This window comes from Miniopterus schreibersii (genome assembly GCF_964146895.1).
Source record: "Miniopterus schreibersii genome assembly, chromosome: 1".
NCBI lineage: Eukaryota > Metazoa > Chordata > Mammalia > Chiroptera > Miniopteridae > Miniopterus > Miniopterus schreibersii.
In genome coordinates, this window is record NC_138101.1 from 70063914 (window position 1) to 70082294 (window position 18381).

Consider the following 18381-nt stretch of genomic DNA (forward strand, 5'->3'; position numbering starts at 1 on the left):
TAGTTTTTCTTCAACTAAGAATTTGGTAGAATTTACTAGAGAAGAAATCAGGTATAGAGCTCTGTTTTATTGGGAGATTTTTAATTAATAATTCAATCTCCTTACTAGTTACAGTTTCCTCAGATTTCCTGATTCTTTGTGATTTGGTCTTGGTAGGTTTTGTTTCGGAATTTGTCCATTTTACCTAGGTTATCCAATTTGGCGTGTATAATTGTTAATAGTGCATTATTATAATCCTTTTTGATGGCCTCAGTAGTAAGGTCCCTACTTTCATTTCTGATTTTCTGATTTTCTTAATTTGAGCCCTCCTTTATTAGTCCATCTAGCTATAGGTTTGTCAGTTTTGTTGACCTTTTTAAAGAACCATCTTTCAGTTTGACTTTTTTCCTCTCTCTTTCTATTGCCTACTTTGGTTCTGCTCTAATCATGATTTCTTTCCTGCTGCTAGCTTTGGGTTAAGTTTGTTTTTCCTAATTCCTTAAAGTGGACTTTTAGGTTACTTATTTCAGATCTTTCTTTTCTTATGGTAGGTGTTTGCAACTAATAATTGCCTTCTGAGCTCTGCCTTGCTGCGTCTCTTAAATTTTGGTATGTTGTGTTTTCTAATTTCCCTTGTGATTTCTTCTTTGATACATTGGTGTTCTCCCTTCAGTTCTGTTTTTGCTTCATATATTTTGATGATCTTTCATTAGGTACATAAATATTTATATTAATAAAGGTTCAATACAGCAAGAAAATATAACAATTATATAGTATCTATCTGTTTTATAAGCTTTTTTAAAATTTAAAGTCTGTTGGTATTCCATACCTTTTTCATTACTGTTTGCATGGAACGTCTTTTCCCATCCTTTCACTTTCAGCCTGTTTGTGTCCAACCAAGACTCCTTTAGACAGCAGAGTTGGATCATGTGTTTTTATCCATTCTGGCAATCTGTGCCTTTTGACTAGAGAGTTAATCCATGTAATTTAAAATGATTACTGGTACGGGGGTGTCTGTCATTGTGTTTGTTTTCAATGCACCCTATACCTTTTGTCCCTCATTTCCTGAATTCCTGTCTTGTGTTTAGATTTTTATTTTTTAATGTTTAAATTTCTTTCCTTTGTGTATATTCAATTGCTCTTTGTGGTTGCTGTGGGGATTACATTTAACATCCTAAAGTTATAACTCTGTAATATTAATTTATATCAGCTTAATTTCAGTAACACACAAAAACTCCTTTATGCCTGTTCCCACTCCTTTTGGGTTGTTGATGTCACAGAATTATATCTCTACACTGTGTGCCCCAAAACATAAATTAATCTTCCAAATTACGTAGGAAACAAGATTTGGAGTTACAAACAAACTTTACAGTAATAATAGCTTTGATACTAAAAACATTTTAAAAAATGTATGTTTCTTAATCACCTAGGAAACAAAATGTAGTTATAAGCCATTAGTTACAATAGCACCAACTTTTACACTTGCCCAGGATTAACCCTCACAGAGATCTTTGGAACTCCCTCAGCTTTTGTTTATGGGAATTTTTAAATTTATTTTACTTTTGAAGGACTGTTTCGCTGAATATAGGATTCTCTGTTTATAGTTTTTTCTTTTAGCACTTTACAGTCCACTATTTTCTGGCCTACGAAGTTTCCGATGAGAAATCTGATGATATATTGGTGATCCTTTGTATGTGATAGTTTGCTTCTCTCTTGCTGCTTTCATGATTCCTTTTTTAAATTTTTTTATTTGAGAGAGAAACATCGATTGTTGTTCTACTTGTTTATGCATTCATTGGTTGATTCTTGTGTATGCCTGACTGTGGATCAAGCCTGCAACCTTGGCATATCGGGATGATGCTCTCACCAATTGAGCTACCCTGCCAGCTATTTCATGATTCTCTTTTAACTTTGGCTCTAATGTGTCTTGATGGGGGTCTCTTGGAGTTCATTGAGCTGCTTGAATGTTTGTATTTTTCATCAGATTGAGAAGTTCTCGGCCATTATTTCTTCAGATATTTTCCCTGCCCTTTTCTTTCTGGGAATCCAAATATATGCATCTTGGTGTCCTGAGTTGTGCCCCACAGGTCCCATCAGCTCTTTTTGCTTTCCTCCACTCTTTGGTCCTTATACTTGTTAATTTCCATGTTCTGTCTTGTGCCTGCTCAGATCTGCTTTTGAATCCCTCTAGTGAATTTTTCACTTCAGTTCATGGACTTTTCAGCTCCAGATTTTGTTTTTATTGACCTCCATTTTGTTCACACATCTTGACTTTCTGTATAACTTCCTTTAGTTCTTTGAGCATCTTCAGTAGTTGTTTTAAAGTCTTTGTTTAATATACCTCATTAGGGCCTTTTTAGGGTCAGTTTCTATTGCTTTTTTTCCCTTTGAATGGTCATACATTTCTGTTTCTTTGTATGCCCTGTGATTTTTAAATTATTATTGAACACTGGACATTTGAATCTAACAATATGATAACTCTAGAACCCCCTTCCCCCCAGGGTTTGTTGTTGGCTGTGCCAAGAATTAGCCTGCGGTGTAAACGCAATGTCTTCTAGGCCTTTTCTGAGCCTTTCCCAGGGCATGCTCATTCACTAATATTCCCTGTATATGTGGTTGGTTTTGAATGTCTTAAATTTCTGGCCCTTTAACTTGGAAATCACTTCAGCTGGAGAGAAGGGGCTTTTGACAACAAAACATCACCGGCCACCCCCCCTGTCTGGAGGACAGGGCACTTTTGGTCAACCCTGGCTCGCACATGCAGGTACAGGGGCAAGCTGCCTCCCTGGTGGTGGGCAGCTGCTACTCTGCTGAAATTGACCAAAATTAACCACAACTTACTGTCCACGTCTCCCCGGTAAGTTGCGAGCCTTCAGTAGACTCCAGCGTTCCAAATAGTCACTCCAGACAGGCTCCTGTTCTGTCATCAGCCCAGAGTCCTCTCAAGATCTTTTTAAGGAAATAGAAAGTGTTTTATTTCTACTGGGTCATTACCATCAACACACAAACATAAACAGGTTGTGCCGGGTAAGCTTGAATTCGCTGATGCCTGACTACATGCTGCAGCCTCAGCCATTCCGCTCAGTACACACAACATATTCTGATGATGTTCATGATGATGTTTATGGTTGAGCCAAAAAGATCTTTAAAATCACAACTTCAGAGGTCTACAATATTAACCAGTTTCCTACGCATTCAACCCCAAGTTTAAACACTGGTCATGATTTCTCCTCTAGTGCTACAACTGTGAGGAGGAGGCCATGTACCACTGCTGCTGGAACACGTCCTACTGCTCCATTAAGTGCCAGCAGGAGCACTGGCACGCCGAGCACAAGCGCACCTGTCGCCGGAAAAGATGAAGGCGGGTTCTTGCTGGAGAGTCACCGATGATTGCTCTTCTCAGACACAACGGTTTTTGTTTCCAAGAAGCCAAAATTGTTTAGAATTTGCTTCCCATTTTGCACCAGCCTTTAAACACTTTTCGTGAAGAGATTTTGCACAGTAGTTTAAATCTTTTGTTAATGTCCCTCTGGAGTTTTTCGGGGGTAAAAGTAACATCAGTGGAGGGTATTATTTTAAATAAAATTTAATTGAGAATTTGTTGCATTTACAGCAAATTTTAAAACATTTTTAGGTTTTACAGAGATTTTAACCTTTAAACAACAGATCTTTAAAAAACAACAGGTGTACACAAGTGAGTTTAACAAACATTTAAAATAGGTCTGAATGTAAGAACTACAGAACTGTTTCAGAAATAAAACATACTACCTTGATGTGAAATTTATTTCTTAACCTTGTTGAGCTGGTTTTGTTCAGCTTAATTTACTGTTTAAAGGCATTATCTATTGGTTATGCCAGTGGGTATATGATTGAATTTAGGGAACAGGGTTGACACAGCAGGTGCTAGTCCTGCATATTTTTTCTTAAATATTTCCCAATTGTGTTTTTCATTATTTCTTTTCAATATATAACTTTTATAACAAATTATTAGCTTTGATCTTGTAGTTTAAAATTGCAGGGAACGGGGGGTAATCTTTTACTGAGCTGGATCTTAGAGAAAATGAATATTTAAATTTTAAAGTTTGCACATTTCATCTTTGTCCTAACATGAGTGCTTGTAACAAAATAAACAACAAAAATAAACTAAGCCAAAAACTACCTTAATCCGTACATGAAATTATAGATGGGGCATACAAATTTATTTAATGCTTCCCTTCCCTCCCCAAATATCGATTGCCTATTATCTGGTGTCACCTCGTATATTATAAGTTAATGCTAAAAGGAAAGAAAGCACTTAAGTTTCACAGAAGCCGTTATGTTTGTGGTAATGGGGTCGTTGCCTACTAATGACCCCATCGCTGTACAGAATGAAGAATAATGCATGTTAATTTTCTTGTATTAAAGATGCCGTGGTTTGTAAAAAGTCTGTATTTTGCGGAATGTCTGAAGAAGCATTACCAATAGGAATGGATCGATAGTTGAATAATGAGTTTTTTATACATAGATATATAAAATACAGCCAGAAAAACTGAAATTACTTTTTTTTTAAAGAAAAATCTTTTTTCAAAGAATGATCTTAGACCAAGTCAAATTCCCATTTATCATTTAGTTATTTTTTAAGGTTAGAGAAATAATTTGTAAATATTTATTTAGACCTTTGATATTTATTAAAGCAATTACACACAATGGAAGTGAAAGAATCAGGAGAAAAACCTTTTAAAAAGTTTTCTCTAGGTTTGTCAGGGTCACTCTAAAGTTAAAAATGTAACCAAGTCTTCTGTGAAATAATCATCTACCCAGTCCTGGTGCTGTTGCAGATGGCGGTGACACGAGTTAATCGACAAGCTGCTGCCCAGCGGTGCCCAGCGGCTTGCAGGAGCTGCGCGTAGCGCCGTCACCACTGTCCCTGAATTGCGCAGTGACTCCATCTCGGTCCCTCCTCGTTGCTGTGTGATCAGTGTTGCTGTGGTCTGGTTGAGGCATCGTAACCGAGAACACTTACCTTCTCTTGATCGTTTCTCAAGTTTTAAAACTTCGATCCACCCCTATGAGAGCAAGTTACTGTGGAAGTACTTTCAGTGTAAAATCATTCCAGAGTGTGTACTATTTACTGATAGCTGCATGAACGTAAGATTCGTGTTACTTTGGCTTTTTTGTCTCCGTTGACACGGTTGCACATTTCCAAGTTACTACAGCGTGAAAACTGTGTGTTTAAAAAAAAAAAAAACAAAATTAAAAAAAGATTGTGGCCTGGTTTTGTAAAAGTTTTAGGTAAAATTACAATTGATTGTTTTAGGAATCATTATTAAAAAATTTCTGCGAATCATAAAGCTATATCAAGATGTTGAGCTTAGCCACTATGCACATTGTAATTACTCATTGTGGCTGTCCAGTTCTATGATGCATTCTGGCATTTTGTAAGCTGCTCTGACTAGCAATATATAGATTCATTTAATGTGTTAACATTGGTTAATAAATGTATTTAAAAAAACTGGCTTTAATACATTGTTGACTTAGTCCGTTCCACTATCCCAAACTAAACACAGCTATATCGCATGGTGATCACACAGTGGGTTATCCGCTGGTGACTGTTTAACTTCATATAAAAACTGTGTGAAAAACTATTCACTTAAACACTTACATTGAACGTACTTTTCCCAGCTTTCAAAAAGACTCAAAATACCTTTACCAATTCAAAAAAAAGTCAGGTTTGTTTGACCTCAAAACCTGTTTTCTTAACCCTTACACTAGACTAGGCTGATCATACAAATAGAAAATTATTCCATGGAAGTTTGTCAGTATCATCAATCTTAGTACATCCAGAATCAAACCTGTCATCGCTCCCAGTGTCACTCCACTCCTCTAACCAGTTTACGTGAACCAGTCTCAGTTCAGGTCAGCATCGCCCTCCTGCTCATGCAAGGAGCGACCTGGCCCTCTTTTTGCCTTCAGTATCTAATTCAGTGGTTCTCAAACTTCCGACATCCGACCACAGGAGAGCTTGTTAAACACTGCTGGCCTGACCCCTGCATTTGCATTGCCAACAAGTTCCCAGTGTTGCTGATGGGGGACCATCCTTTCATAACACTGCTGTAACTCAGGAAAATAAAAACAATGGGCCATTTCGTCAAAAATCCACATGCACGTGCACATACGTGCACAAAACATGTTGCACAAAATTTAGTACATTACAGATTCCTAGGGCTCATCTGTAGACTCATCACCCCCAGGAGCACTCTGGTCCCTCAGGTTAATCCATGACCCCTATGTTTAGGGAAACACATGGAGTCCTGTTTCTGTGCTCCAGGTCACAGCCTCTCGTTAAAGTACAGAATCGGAGCAGGCCTGGGGTTGGTGGAGGTGGTGATTCTGCTCTTTCTCAAGCCTCCAAGTGACAGTGACTCTGCTGGCCGCAGATCACACTTGAGAGGCAAGGTGTTAAAGGGTATGTACCTTCACAAAAGGTCAACCTGAATTATAAACTGCATGAAACTGTTGTCAAATGAGAATATGTAATATGGGACACCTGTATAATTCTAAATAACTGAGAAGGGTGAAAAGTTTAATAATCTAAAACCATTTCACTATTTAATATTAACGATGAATGAAATAGTTTACATTCTTGTTCTGCACTAAGTCTTCAAAACCCATTGTGTCTTAGGCTCCCAGCACCTCTATTTGGACTAGCCATTTTCCATTTGTGGCTGTCGCCACCCCGTATTGGACAGTGCAACCTGAAAACAACAGCTTTGTCTTACCGAGTGTCTGCCCTCATCAGCACCTTCTTTGTAGTCAATACTCAATCAGCAAATGTGCATTAGAGGGCCTGCTTGATACCTGGGAGCTGGTAAAAAAAAAAAAAAAAAAATCAAGATCCAAGCTCCGGGGATCAGCTCATGAGTGGTGTTTCAGAGTCAGATCTGAGAAGTTAGCAATCCAGTCAACAAGTTCTAAGTTGACATTTCAATTAGGCAGCCCCGGAAAAGCATCCTAAGGTTCCCTGTGACTCTACAGGGCAGTTTGAAAACCTTTAGTCCAACTTCTTAACCTCACACTGGAGAGAAAGCTGAGACCCAGAGCCACTCGGAGTCAACATCCACGTTCCTAACGTCTCTTCTACAGCCACTTGAAGGCTGCAAGATGCAAAGATGAAAAACCTCCTACTGTCTAGAAATAGGGCAGAGTGTAGCTGAAGGTGTAGAACGCTAAGGAAATCCAGGAGGCTGCAGACACCACTCATTTAACACACACGAGCTCCGAGAGCATCTGTGTGTGACGCTGATTACATGACAGCAGAACAGACACTGCCTGTCCCTGTGCAGCTCACATCCGAGTGAGGGCATCAATCAAATAAAAACATTCTACTCACAAACCAGAGCTAGGCGCAAGCAAGAACACACACAGAACTACAGGAGACAGAGAAAGGACAACACGAGAAGGGGAAGGAATTGGGGAAGGCTTAAAAAATTACATGCAAACCCAACCTTGAAAGGTGAGCAGGAGTTAGCTGGAGGAGAATGGCACCTGAGGGCCCAGTATTGATCTGGGGTGACCCACTTTTCTCCATATTTGTACTATGAACATTACTTTTAAAATCAGGAAACAAAGTTAGAAAAATAAGTCTTTCTTGGCCGAGCGTGGCTCAGTGGTTGAGCTTCGACCTAGGATCCAGGCGATCGGGGTTCGATTCCCGGTCGGGGCACATGCCCGGGCTCCGGGCTCGGTTCCCAGTCGAGGGCGTGCAGGAGGCAGCCGATCAGTGACTCTCTCATCATTGATGTTTCTATCTCTCCCTCTCCTTTCCTCTCTCTGAAGTCAATAAAGATATATTTTTTAAAAAAAGAAAAACAGAAAAATAAGTCTTGCCCTGGACAGGTGGCTCGGTTGGAGCTTCGCCCCATACACCAAAAAGGTTATGGATTAGATTCCTGGTCAGGGCACATACTTAGGTTGTAGGTTCGATCCCCGCTCTGGGAGCATACAGGAAGCAATCGATCAATGTTTCTCTCTCACATTGATGCTTCCCTCCCTCCCTCTCTCCCTCCCTCTCTCTCTAAAACCAATAAAAACATCCTCGGGTGAGAGAAATCGACAGGGCTAAGGGTTATAGGAAAGTAAATTTTTTGCAAGTAATGAGATCTGACAAGGTTAAGGAAGCCAGCAGATGGGAAGAGGGGATGGGGGTGATGCCACGGGGATAACAGGCACGCACAAGTGACTGCCGAAGGCAAATGATGCAGAAGCGAAGGTCAGAGAAGACAACTGGAGAAGTTTGTTACTGAACGGGACAAAAAACCAGACTAAGGGAAATTATGTTTAGGACAAGTGGGACACACGAGTGGCATCAGCAGCATGGCGGCAAAAGATGTTCCTCGTCCTGTTTTTCAAACAGCGAATGAGACATCCATTCACAAGCCAAAGTGCCTTGGTGGTTGCTCTGGGATCCAGCCCCACATGCCATGGGACCCAAGGGGCGTCTCTCACCTGTGCACTTGGCAATAGGCAGACACCTCGATATGGGCTGTGGAACCAGTGGAGCAGTGAGCCTGCCTCAACCCCTCTCGCCAGTCAGGAAAAACCTGGAGAGAGTTGTCCCGGGTGGATACCCACAGAAGACAGAGAAGGTGCAGAAACCCAGCCTTCCCTGGTGGAGATTCCGGCGTGCCACTGGGGGGAAAGAGATGGATGTAGCAGACATTGTAAGAAGAACTTTCTGAGTCCCCCTTCCCCCAAGGAAAGAGTACATGGGGCCGATCATCTATCCAAAAGGCTGAAAGTAATTCTTCAAGCTGAAATGAAAAGATGACAATCAGTGACATGAAGACATATGAAAATACACATCACACTAATAAAGGCAAATATACAGTCAGACTTAGAAAACTAATTCTGTAATAGAATGGTGTATTAGCCTCTTAACTATATTATAAAGATCAAGGAAAAGAGTATCAAAAATAATTATAAAAGAGGTAAATAATGACAAAAAATTTAAAAGGGGGGGTAAAAAAAGTGAAGCTTTTATAGATGATCAAAGTTAAGTTGCTAACGGCTGTAAGGGAACTTTTATCTATGAGGTGTCATATGCAAGCCTCATGGTAACCACAAAACAAACACCAAGAGTAGATGCACAAAGATAAAGCCAACTGAGAATACCACCATGGAAAATGACAAATTTATAATAGTAGGTAAAAATAGAGGGAAAAAGAAACCATGGAAATACCCAGCAAACAATAAGCATCAATAAGTTCTTACATATCGATGATAACTCTAAAGGTAAATGAGTTCATCAATCCAAAGGTACCCAATGCCTAGATGAATTAAAAAATAAGACCCAACCACATGCTGCCAAGAGACTCACTTCAGCTTTAAAGACACTCACAGGCTCAAAGTGAAGGGATGGAGAAGATATTCCATGTATCTGGAAATCAAGAGAGCAGGGATAACTATACGGTTGACTCTTGAACAACACAGGTTTGAACTGTGTGGGTCTACTTATACAACCTGTGCAGCTCGAGCCAGTGTTGTTCGAGGGTCAACTTTATGGCTGGGAAGCCCTATATGCAGGGGGCTGACTGTAGTTATACTTGATTTTCAACCATGCAGGAGGTGAGTCCCTCTAACCCCCACATTGTTCAAGTGTCAACTGTGTATCAGACAAAATAGACTTTAAGCCAAAAATGTTAAGAGACAAAGAAGGTCAATAAGTAATGATAAATGGGTCAATTAATCAAGAAGATAAAACAACTGTAAATATATATACACCCAACATCAGAGCATCTGAATATATTAAGAAAATAGTAACAGATCTAAAGGGAAAAACAGAAAATACAACAATAGTAGGGGGATTCAATACCTCCCTTGCAGCAACTGATAGATCACCCAGGCAGAAAATCAACCAGGAAACATTGGACTTAAACCATACATTAGACCAAATGGACCTAACAGACATTTGTAGGCATGCCATCCAACAGCAGCAAAATCCATGGTCTTGTCAATGCACGGACGCTGTCCAGGATTTTTTGCTTTCTTCTGCCTTCCACCTCTACCAGGAAAAGGGAAAACCTATCACTTTATTGCGACTCTTCAAAAGCATCCAAACTTAGAGGACGTCAGAGAAACGGTAGCATGAGAGATTCCCTTCTTTCCCCTGGAAGTTTGAACAATTTGAACAGCTATAGCTCAACAAAGGATTCCCTGCTCAACACACAAACATGCCTGAGAGATCTGTGCATTGAAGCATCTAAAAATGGGCAAGTGGGAAACAAACTGGGGAGGCAAGTAGGGAGAAGGGCTCAGATGGGCCATGGATGCAGCCCTGCACCCGGGAGCACACAGCAGGGCTCAGCCTGGAGAGGGGCGGAAGCTGATTGTGACAGGCACTCCCTTCAGCCAGGAGGAGCAGAGAGATTAGGTGGATATCCCTGTAAGAGTGAGCATTATGAACTGCAGCTGAGCCCAGCACCAGTCACGTCAGACAGGGAGCAATGCCCGAGGAACAGACTCTGGGTTCCAGTAGCTCAAAACTTTAACTTTGATGCTGGGTGGATGTCCAGAGACCAGGTGACAAGGGCCATTGCTTAGAAACCAGCGGACAGAACAAAGGTCACTGCATGGAGCTAAAGACTCCTCACCTTTATCTATCTGATCCAGTGGCAGAAGACACCCTTCTCCCCCACAACCTAAACACTGTTCAGGGGAGTAGGAGGGGAGAGGCAAGCTCAAAGACCCAGGATTCTTACCTGAGAGACTGCACATGACCTAAAGGGACTGTTTCAGTAATGGGTTCAGACCAAGCTCTCCTTCAGAATAGCTCTGTTCAGTGAGTGGGTCCCAGGTAGCAGGCAAATTAGATTTGGACAAAACAAATAAATTGTATTTTCTCTGCTTAAAAAAGAATGGCAAGCCAGTCTGTTCTAGCTCATTTTAAATAGAATCATGAAGACTAGGAAATATTAAGCTATAATTCTTATAACCTTTTAGTAATTCTGGAAACTGAGTATCTGCTAATAGGAGGGTCACACAGATATGACCCTGGACTCACGTTTTTTATTTGTCTCCAGTATAAGTCTTGTGATTTGTGTTTAATTTCTTCCTGTTGTTGATCTTTAGCCCAATGAGTGGGAGCTCTACTTACAAATAAATCACTTCCAAGCATTTTAATTTGGATCTTACAAGGGTTTTCAGGAAGTTGGTCAGAGGCACAAAAAATGGTCTTAGGCACTGAACCAAGGGCCCCCCAACAGGTGCCTTCCTGGAGAGGGGCTGTGACACCTCCACAACTGCCTGGAGGGGTTCGCACTCTCCTTATCCTTGGCTTCCCTGAGCCTGGACCTGAATAGTAAAACAGAAAATTAAAAAGAGTTCAAAAGACAGGATGAGGGAAGGAGTAGGGAGGTGGGAGACGTGCAGTAACCTGGCAGAAGAGGATTCCAAGATGGTAGCAGATTTAGTGGCAGCTACACTGATACTCTCCCAGAGCCGAACTGGAATTACAACTAAAATATAGAAAAACCACCTCTCACTGGTTTTGCTCAGTGGTCAGAGCATTGGCCTAAGGACTGAAGGGTCCCAGGTTCTATTCTGGCCAAGTGCACATACACTCGGCTGCAGACTTAATCTCTGCTCTGGTCAGCGTAAGAGAGGGAAGCAACCAATAGATGTGCTTCTCTCACATTTATACTGCTCTCTCTCTCTCAATCTCTCTTCCCCCTTCCACCCTCTCTGAAAAGCAATGGAAAAAATATCCTTGGGTGAGGATAAAAAAAATAATAAATAAATAAAATATAGAAAAACCATCCTGAATAATCAACTGCAACATAAGACTAGCTGGGGGGCACCCTCATGACCAAGGAGGAAAAGTGGAGACCACATAGAGGCTGGGAGGAAGTGCGGAGGCCCGAGAGGGCTGGCTGGGCTCCCACAGGCAGCAGCTGAAGGTCTGGAGAAAGGTCTCAGCTGTGGGGGGTTCCGACTGAGGACTCTGGGGTCTAAGCCCCAAGCTGGGCTTCCCAGCCAAGAGCACCAGAACTGAGAAAGGAGCCCACATAACATCTGTCTGTGAAAAGCAGCGGGGTTTCTGTCAGCCAGAGAGAGACCACAGGAAATGCAGGCACCCTCTTAAAGGGCCAATGCACAAAGGTTTGTGTGCAGCCACTCACCTTGGGCTCTGGCAGAGGGAAGGCAGAGTGGACTAGAGCTGTGTGAGGAGAATCTAGGGGTGCTGGCTGGGGGAACAGAGCTCAGAGGGCAGCCATCTGGATCCTTGTGCTGAGTCATTCCCCCATACCTCAGAGGACATCTTTCTCAGGCAGACATTAACTTTCCAAAAAGCTTTTGCCTGGGAGGGAAGCAACTGTCCCACCCTGCTGGAAAACCTCTCACCCCCACCCTGTGGAGTTTCTACAGCCCAAAGCTCATTAAGAGACTGACTAATAGCCTCTGGGTGTTTTGAGTCTTTGCCTGATTTGCTTCTGGACCCAGGGCTTGGAAAAGCAGACATTGGTGTGCATCTTGCTCCTTTCCAAACACACCTAGCCCACAGAGGGAACCACAAACTGTGGATTGAGAAACTTCAAACAGGGTACTCAAGGCCAGTCACAAACAGCATCTGACATTGGCCCACACCAGAGATCATCCAAAAGACTGGGTGTCCTAGCAGACCTACTTAATACACAGAAACAAGCCCAAATAGGCAGCCAAAATGGGGAGACAAAAAAACAAGCCCCCAATGAAAGAACAAAAGAATTGTCCAGAAAAAGAGCTAAATGAAATGGAGGTAAGCAATGTATCAGATGTAGATTTCAGAATACTGATCATGAGGATGCTCAACAGCATGAAAAAAAAAGAAAAGGAAACTATGAAGGAAATTAAGAATGACATAGTAGAAATAATTAAAAACAAAACAAACGTTGGAAGGAATAAACAGCAGATTAGTGGAAGCTGAGGATTGGAACAGCAAATTAAAAGACTGTAGAAAAAAAAAATCAGAGGACCGAAGAGAAAAAAAAACAATTAAAAAACAGGAGGACAGATTAAGGGAGCTGTGGGACAACATGAAATGTAACAATATTTGCATCATGGGAGTGCCAGAAAATTTAGAAAGTAAGCAAAGGGTAGAGAACCTGAATAATGGCAGAAAACTTCCCTAACTTGGTCAAGAAAAAAAGTCACACAAGTTCAGGAGGCACAGAGAGTCCCAAGCAAGAAGAACCCAAAGAGGCCCACACCCAGACACATCACAATTAAAATGCCAAAAATTCAAGACAAAGAGAGAGAATCTTAAAGGCAGCAAGAGAAAATCAATTCGTTACCTACAAAGGAGCTCCCATAAGGCTCTCAGCTGATTTCTCATCAGAAACACTACAGGCCAGAAGGCAATGGCATGAAGTATTCAAGGTAATGCAAAATAAGGATCTGAAACCAAGACTACGATATCCAGCAAGGCTATCATTCAAAATAGATGGTGAAATAAAGAGCTTCCCAGACAAAAAAAGGCTAAGGGAATTTATCACCACCAAACCAGCACTGCAAGAAATGTTAAAGGGACTGTTGTAATAAGAAGTTGAAATAGAATGAGAAACATAGGCATAAAGAGAAAAAATGGCAATAGATGAATACCTCTCAATAAGAAACTTAAATATAAATGGATTAAATGTCCCAATAAAAGGAGATGGGGTAGCTGAATGGATAAGAAAACAAGATCCAAATATATGCTGTCTACAAGAGCCCCCCCTCAGAACAAAAGACTCACACAAGCTGGAAACAAACAACAAACTACAAACAAACAAACAAACTCCTGGAGGACTTTGAGAGATCGACAGCAGCAGTCATAGTAGGGGACTTTAATACCCCACTGACTTTACTGGATAGATCTTCCAGACAGAAAATCAACAAGGAAGCGGTGACTCTAAATTACACACTAGATCAGATAGATTTAATTGACATTTATAGAACATTTCACCCCAAAGCTGCAGAATATGCATTCTCAAGTGCACATGGAACATTCTTAAAGATAGACCACATGTTAGGACACAAAACAAGTCTCTCCAAGCTCAAGAAGACTGAAATCATATCAAGCATCTTCTTGGATATTTACACCATGGAATACTATGCAGCTGTAAAAAAGAAAGATCCCTTACCCTAGGAGACATCATGGTGGGACCTGGAGAGTATTATGCTAAGTGAAATAAGCCAGTCAGAGAAAGACAAGTATCACATGATCTTACTCATATGTGGAATCTAAGGAACAAAATAAACTGATAAAATAGATCCAGAGACACAGAAACATAGGACAGACTGACGAATCTCAGAGGGAAGGCAGGGGTGGGTGGGAAGAGATTAACCTAAGAACTTATATGCATAACCCATGGGCATAGACAATAGTGTGGTGAAGGCCTAGGGGGAGGGGTACAAGGTGGAGGGGATCAATGGGGGAAAGGGACATTTGTAATCCTTTCAACAATAAAGATACATTAAAAACAAAAAACTAAAAAAAACTTGGCAGACGCCATCTCATTTGAACTTTCAGAAACACCGCATTTCAAGGAAGAAGGTGCAATGTGTAAGGTAAGTCTCACTGCTGTTCCTGCCAGCTGAGCCCACTGGAAAAGTGCCTGCAGTGAGAATGTATCCTCGGTGCTTCCGGGCTTAGAAGTGATCTTTTCCTCAAGTCTGTCTTTGCACCAGTTATCCCTGTCTCTTGAAACAACGGAAACTGAAGCTAGTTGATCTGAAATCCAAAGTGCAGCTCTAGGTGTGATGGATGTCTCCTAGCCCTATCTGTCCAAACCAGCTTTTTTTTAAAACATCCAACTCGGATCCCATATTGCAAATTCATCCTCTCCCCCTGGACTGATGTAGCAATTACGACAGGTTCCTTTATCTGCAGCAATGGGGTGCTGTCTTGATGCACACACACTCTTACTTGGTGAAATTTGCTAGTTCCTTCAGGTCAGGAGCCATGTTCCAACCGTGTCACCTCTCATATTATGCTCTCAAACAGAATTTTTTTTAAAAAATTGATTTTAGGGAGAGAGGGAGGGAGAGGGAGAGAGAGAGAAACAGTGATGTGAGAGAGAAACATTGACTGGCTGCCTCCCATTTGTGCCCCGACCAGGGATCAAACCCGCAACTTGGGCACATGCCCTGACAGGGAATCAAACCTGTGACCCTTCGGTGCGCAGGATGACACTCAACCAACTTAGCCACACCAGACAGGGTGGGAAGAAAACATTTTCAACTCATCACAGATAACAGGCTGATCTCCCTAACGGACAGAGCTCACAGCAATGAAGAAACACTTTTAAAAGGACAATGTTAAAGAGCTATGAACACGACACCCTCACAGATACGACATACACACGATCACAGATTTCACTTAGCTCACTAATGAGGAAGCAAGTAAGATGCTACAATCGGTTCAAAGAAGGATTCCAGGAACACCACACATACGGAAAACATGGGATTCTGAAACGGATTTATGAAAAGATGTGAAACAAGTCTATCCACAAGGCAGCAATCAGTTGTGTTCATGGGACAAAAATAATTAGTATTATCCATTTTTTACAATTTAAAAACTGTACAGTAGCTCAAAGACAATAAAAGGCAGAGAGGACCTGGATAGGTGAGCTGGACAGGACATCCAATAATCTTTTTTGACCATTTAAAATTCGTTCACATTCTAGGCGGTTTTGCTCAGTGGTTAGAGCATCAGACTGCAGATCGAAGGGTCCCGGCTTCAATTCAAATCAAGGGGGCACGTACCTCAGTTGCAGGCTTGATCCCCGGCTCCGATCAGGGTGCGTATGGGAGGCAACCAATTGATATCTTTCACATCGATGTCTCTCTTTCTCTCTCTCCCTTCTTCTCTCTCCGAAAAGCAATGGAAAAAGTATCCTCGGGTGAGGATTGAAAAAAAAAATCGTTCACAGTATTTCCTGACAAGCTGAACCACCCAGCAGTTGAAGGGACATGAACAGTTCACAGAAAGAGAAATACAAATGGCTTTCTAAAATACTTTTTAAATACTCAACCTTACTTATAAGAGAAATGCAAATTAATATGAATACTTTCTGTTGATAAGTTAATGCTATTTGAAGTGAAACGGCAAAGTGAAACCTCCTGGCAGCATCTGTCCAAATCACAGTGGCATCTACCCAGATTCCACACCCCCATGGCCAGAAATCCACCCACCAGAAACACTGGCCCACATATGAAATGAACTGTTATTTGTCATAATAAAAATTGACTGTTAATAGCAAAACACTGGAAAACACTCAGTGTTCAACGACAGGAGCTGCAGTGGACCCAGAGGTGGGGCCATGCGGCCTTAAAGACACACAGATCTCTAAGGTAAACATAAAGAAAACAAGGTACAGAATAGAGTATACAGTATCCCACCTTTTGGATTGGAATGAGGGGATGGCAGGAGTACAGATTCATAGTTGGCTTGTATTCCTGTAAAGAAATTAGCATGGATTATTACCTGTTGAGGGCTCTGGGGTAGTGGGGACAGGGACAAGGTTGGGAACTTGACTTTACCACGAACACCTCTTTATATAGTTTCCACATTTGGACCATGGGATTGGATTACCTACTCAAACCACTACACCTTTTTCTGAAATGGCGATTTGGGTTTTCCTAGCAGGCCAGGCAGCTCACAGGGGTACTTTTCTGAGAGGTCTAGACGCCTTCACACATAACCGCCAGTCTATGTCCTGCTTTCAGGCTTTATTTCCTTACCTGGGTCGTCGTCTCCCACAATTCTGTACCTCCTGGCACATTCCTGGTCCCCAGGTTAGTGCTATAAACACACAAGTCCTAAATGCCCTGAGGCCGACTTCTTACCTGACCGTGGGTGTGTCATGCCCATGGCTGGGTTGGGGTAGGATTTTATACAACAGAGGTGGTGATGGAGAGGTGCTTGCTGAAGAAAATTAGCCCCACAGGCCCTGGCCAGTTTGGCTCAGTGGTTAGAGCGTTGGCCTGCGGACTGAAGGGCCTCAAGCTCGATTCTGGCCAAGGGCACATGCCTTGGTTGCAGGCTTGACCCCCAGCCCTGGGTGGGGTGTGTGCGGGAGGCAGCCAGCCGGCGTGTCTCTCTCACATCAGTGTTTCTCTCCCTCTCCCTTCCACTCTCTCTAAAAAGCAATGGAAAAAACACCCTCGGGAGAGGATTAAATTAAAAAAAAGAGAGAAAACTAACCCCACAGGTCACCCTTTTACACAACTAAACAAAATATTTAACATGGTAATACCTGCATATCAACTTGAACTTTAGTAAGACCAAATGGAGGGTTTAGTTATTCAGGTTACAAAGGATCATAGCATCTCTTTAAATCGCTTCTTCTCAGTGTTTCTCCACAGCCCTACCTTCAGGAACCCTGGGGCTGGCCGCACACTCTCACCTGTTCTCTGAGCCCGGGGACGATGGTCTAGGCTATGCTGACCTCCTGTGGCCCTTGATCCACCCTCAGCAGCTGGGAGCTGCTCTTGACGACAAGGAAACCTGTCCTCGAGAATTCATGCTTTTTAGCACTCCTCAGAGACTCCACAGGCCAGGCACTTTGGGTTCTGTCTTGAAACATCCTGATGCTACCTACACCTGAGTCCTCAGCAGAAAAGCTGGCCCGATAAAGGCCAGGGTGGGTGTCATTGGCCATTGCGCAGGGGGTCTGAGGAAAAGCAGCAGAGACATGGGTCAGGGACTCACCGATGATCGCTCAGCAAGGTGAGTGGGTGCAGCTCTGGCCTATCGTTGCCGCCGCATCACGTGTTCCTTCCTTCTCAGTCTTCAGCTGCTCAGCTGCCCCTGGGCAGCCAGGTGAGGCCCAGGGCAGTCACCGGGACCTGCTGAAGTTCTGGTTCCCATGCCGTTCTCCTGAGGTTCGGCTGCGGCAGAGGTGCCTGGGTCCATCACTCCAGGTGGCCATCACGTTCCCTCCCCTGCCCTGTCCTGAGCACAGGATGGGCGACGCACAGGCAGGCTCGGCTCTCTGCTCACGAACCACATCCATTACTTCTAACCCCTCCCCTTCTCCTTTCCCCTCTCTCTGGTGTTTCCAGTCACCTGTCCAATGGCAGGGATATTTGGGCCCCAAGGTGGGTTATTAAAATGAACCCCTCTGGTCACAGGCCTGGGTCGCTGTCAGGATGCACTGGTGTCTTCTGGGTTATGTTTATCACACTCCCGGAGAATCCTAGCATCTGCCTGTTTTCTCATCCATATCTTGGGGGGTCAGTGAGCCCTCTGGTCACAGTGGCCCTGGTGCCACTTACCTGTGAGGAGGTCCCCCATTCAGCAAGTGTTTACTGAATGCCTGCTCTGCGCCAGGTGCCCAGGTAGGCACAAAAAACACACCCTGTTCTCCTGCAGGGAAGCTAACGGGTGAAGAGATAGTTAATGCA

General features: G+C 42.7%; 1 protein-coding gene across 13 annotated transcripts in view; it reads left to right on the forward strand.

Annotated features, from left to right (window-relative positions):
* Positions 1-5478, forward strand: part of ZMYND11 (zinc finger MYND-type containing 11) — a 123770-nt gene extending 118292 nt beyond the window's left edge. For all 13 annotated transcript variants that reach the window (XM_081129607.1, XM_081129611.1, XM_081129605.1 and 10 more), the window contains one exon: positions 3216-5478. In XM_081129607.1, the coding sequence (XP_080985733.1) occupies positions 3216-3338 (123 nt within the window). In that variant the 3' untranslated portion in view covers positions 3339-5478. The remainder of the gene's footprint in view (positions 1-3215) is intronic.
* Positions 5479-18381: the final 12903 nt, after the last annotated feature.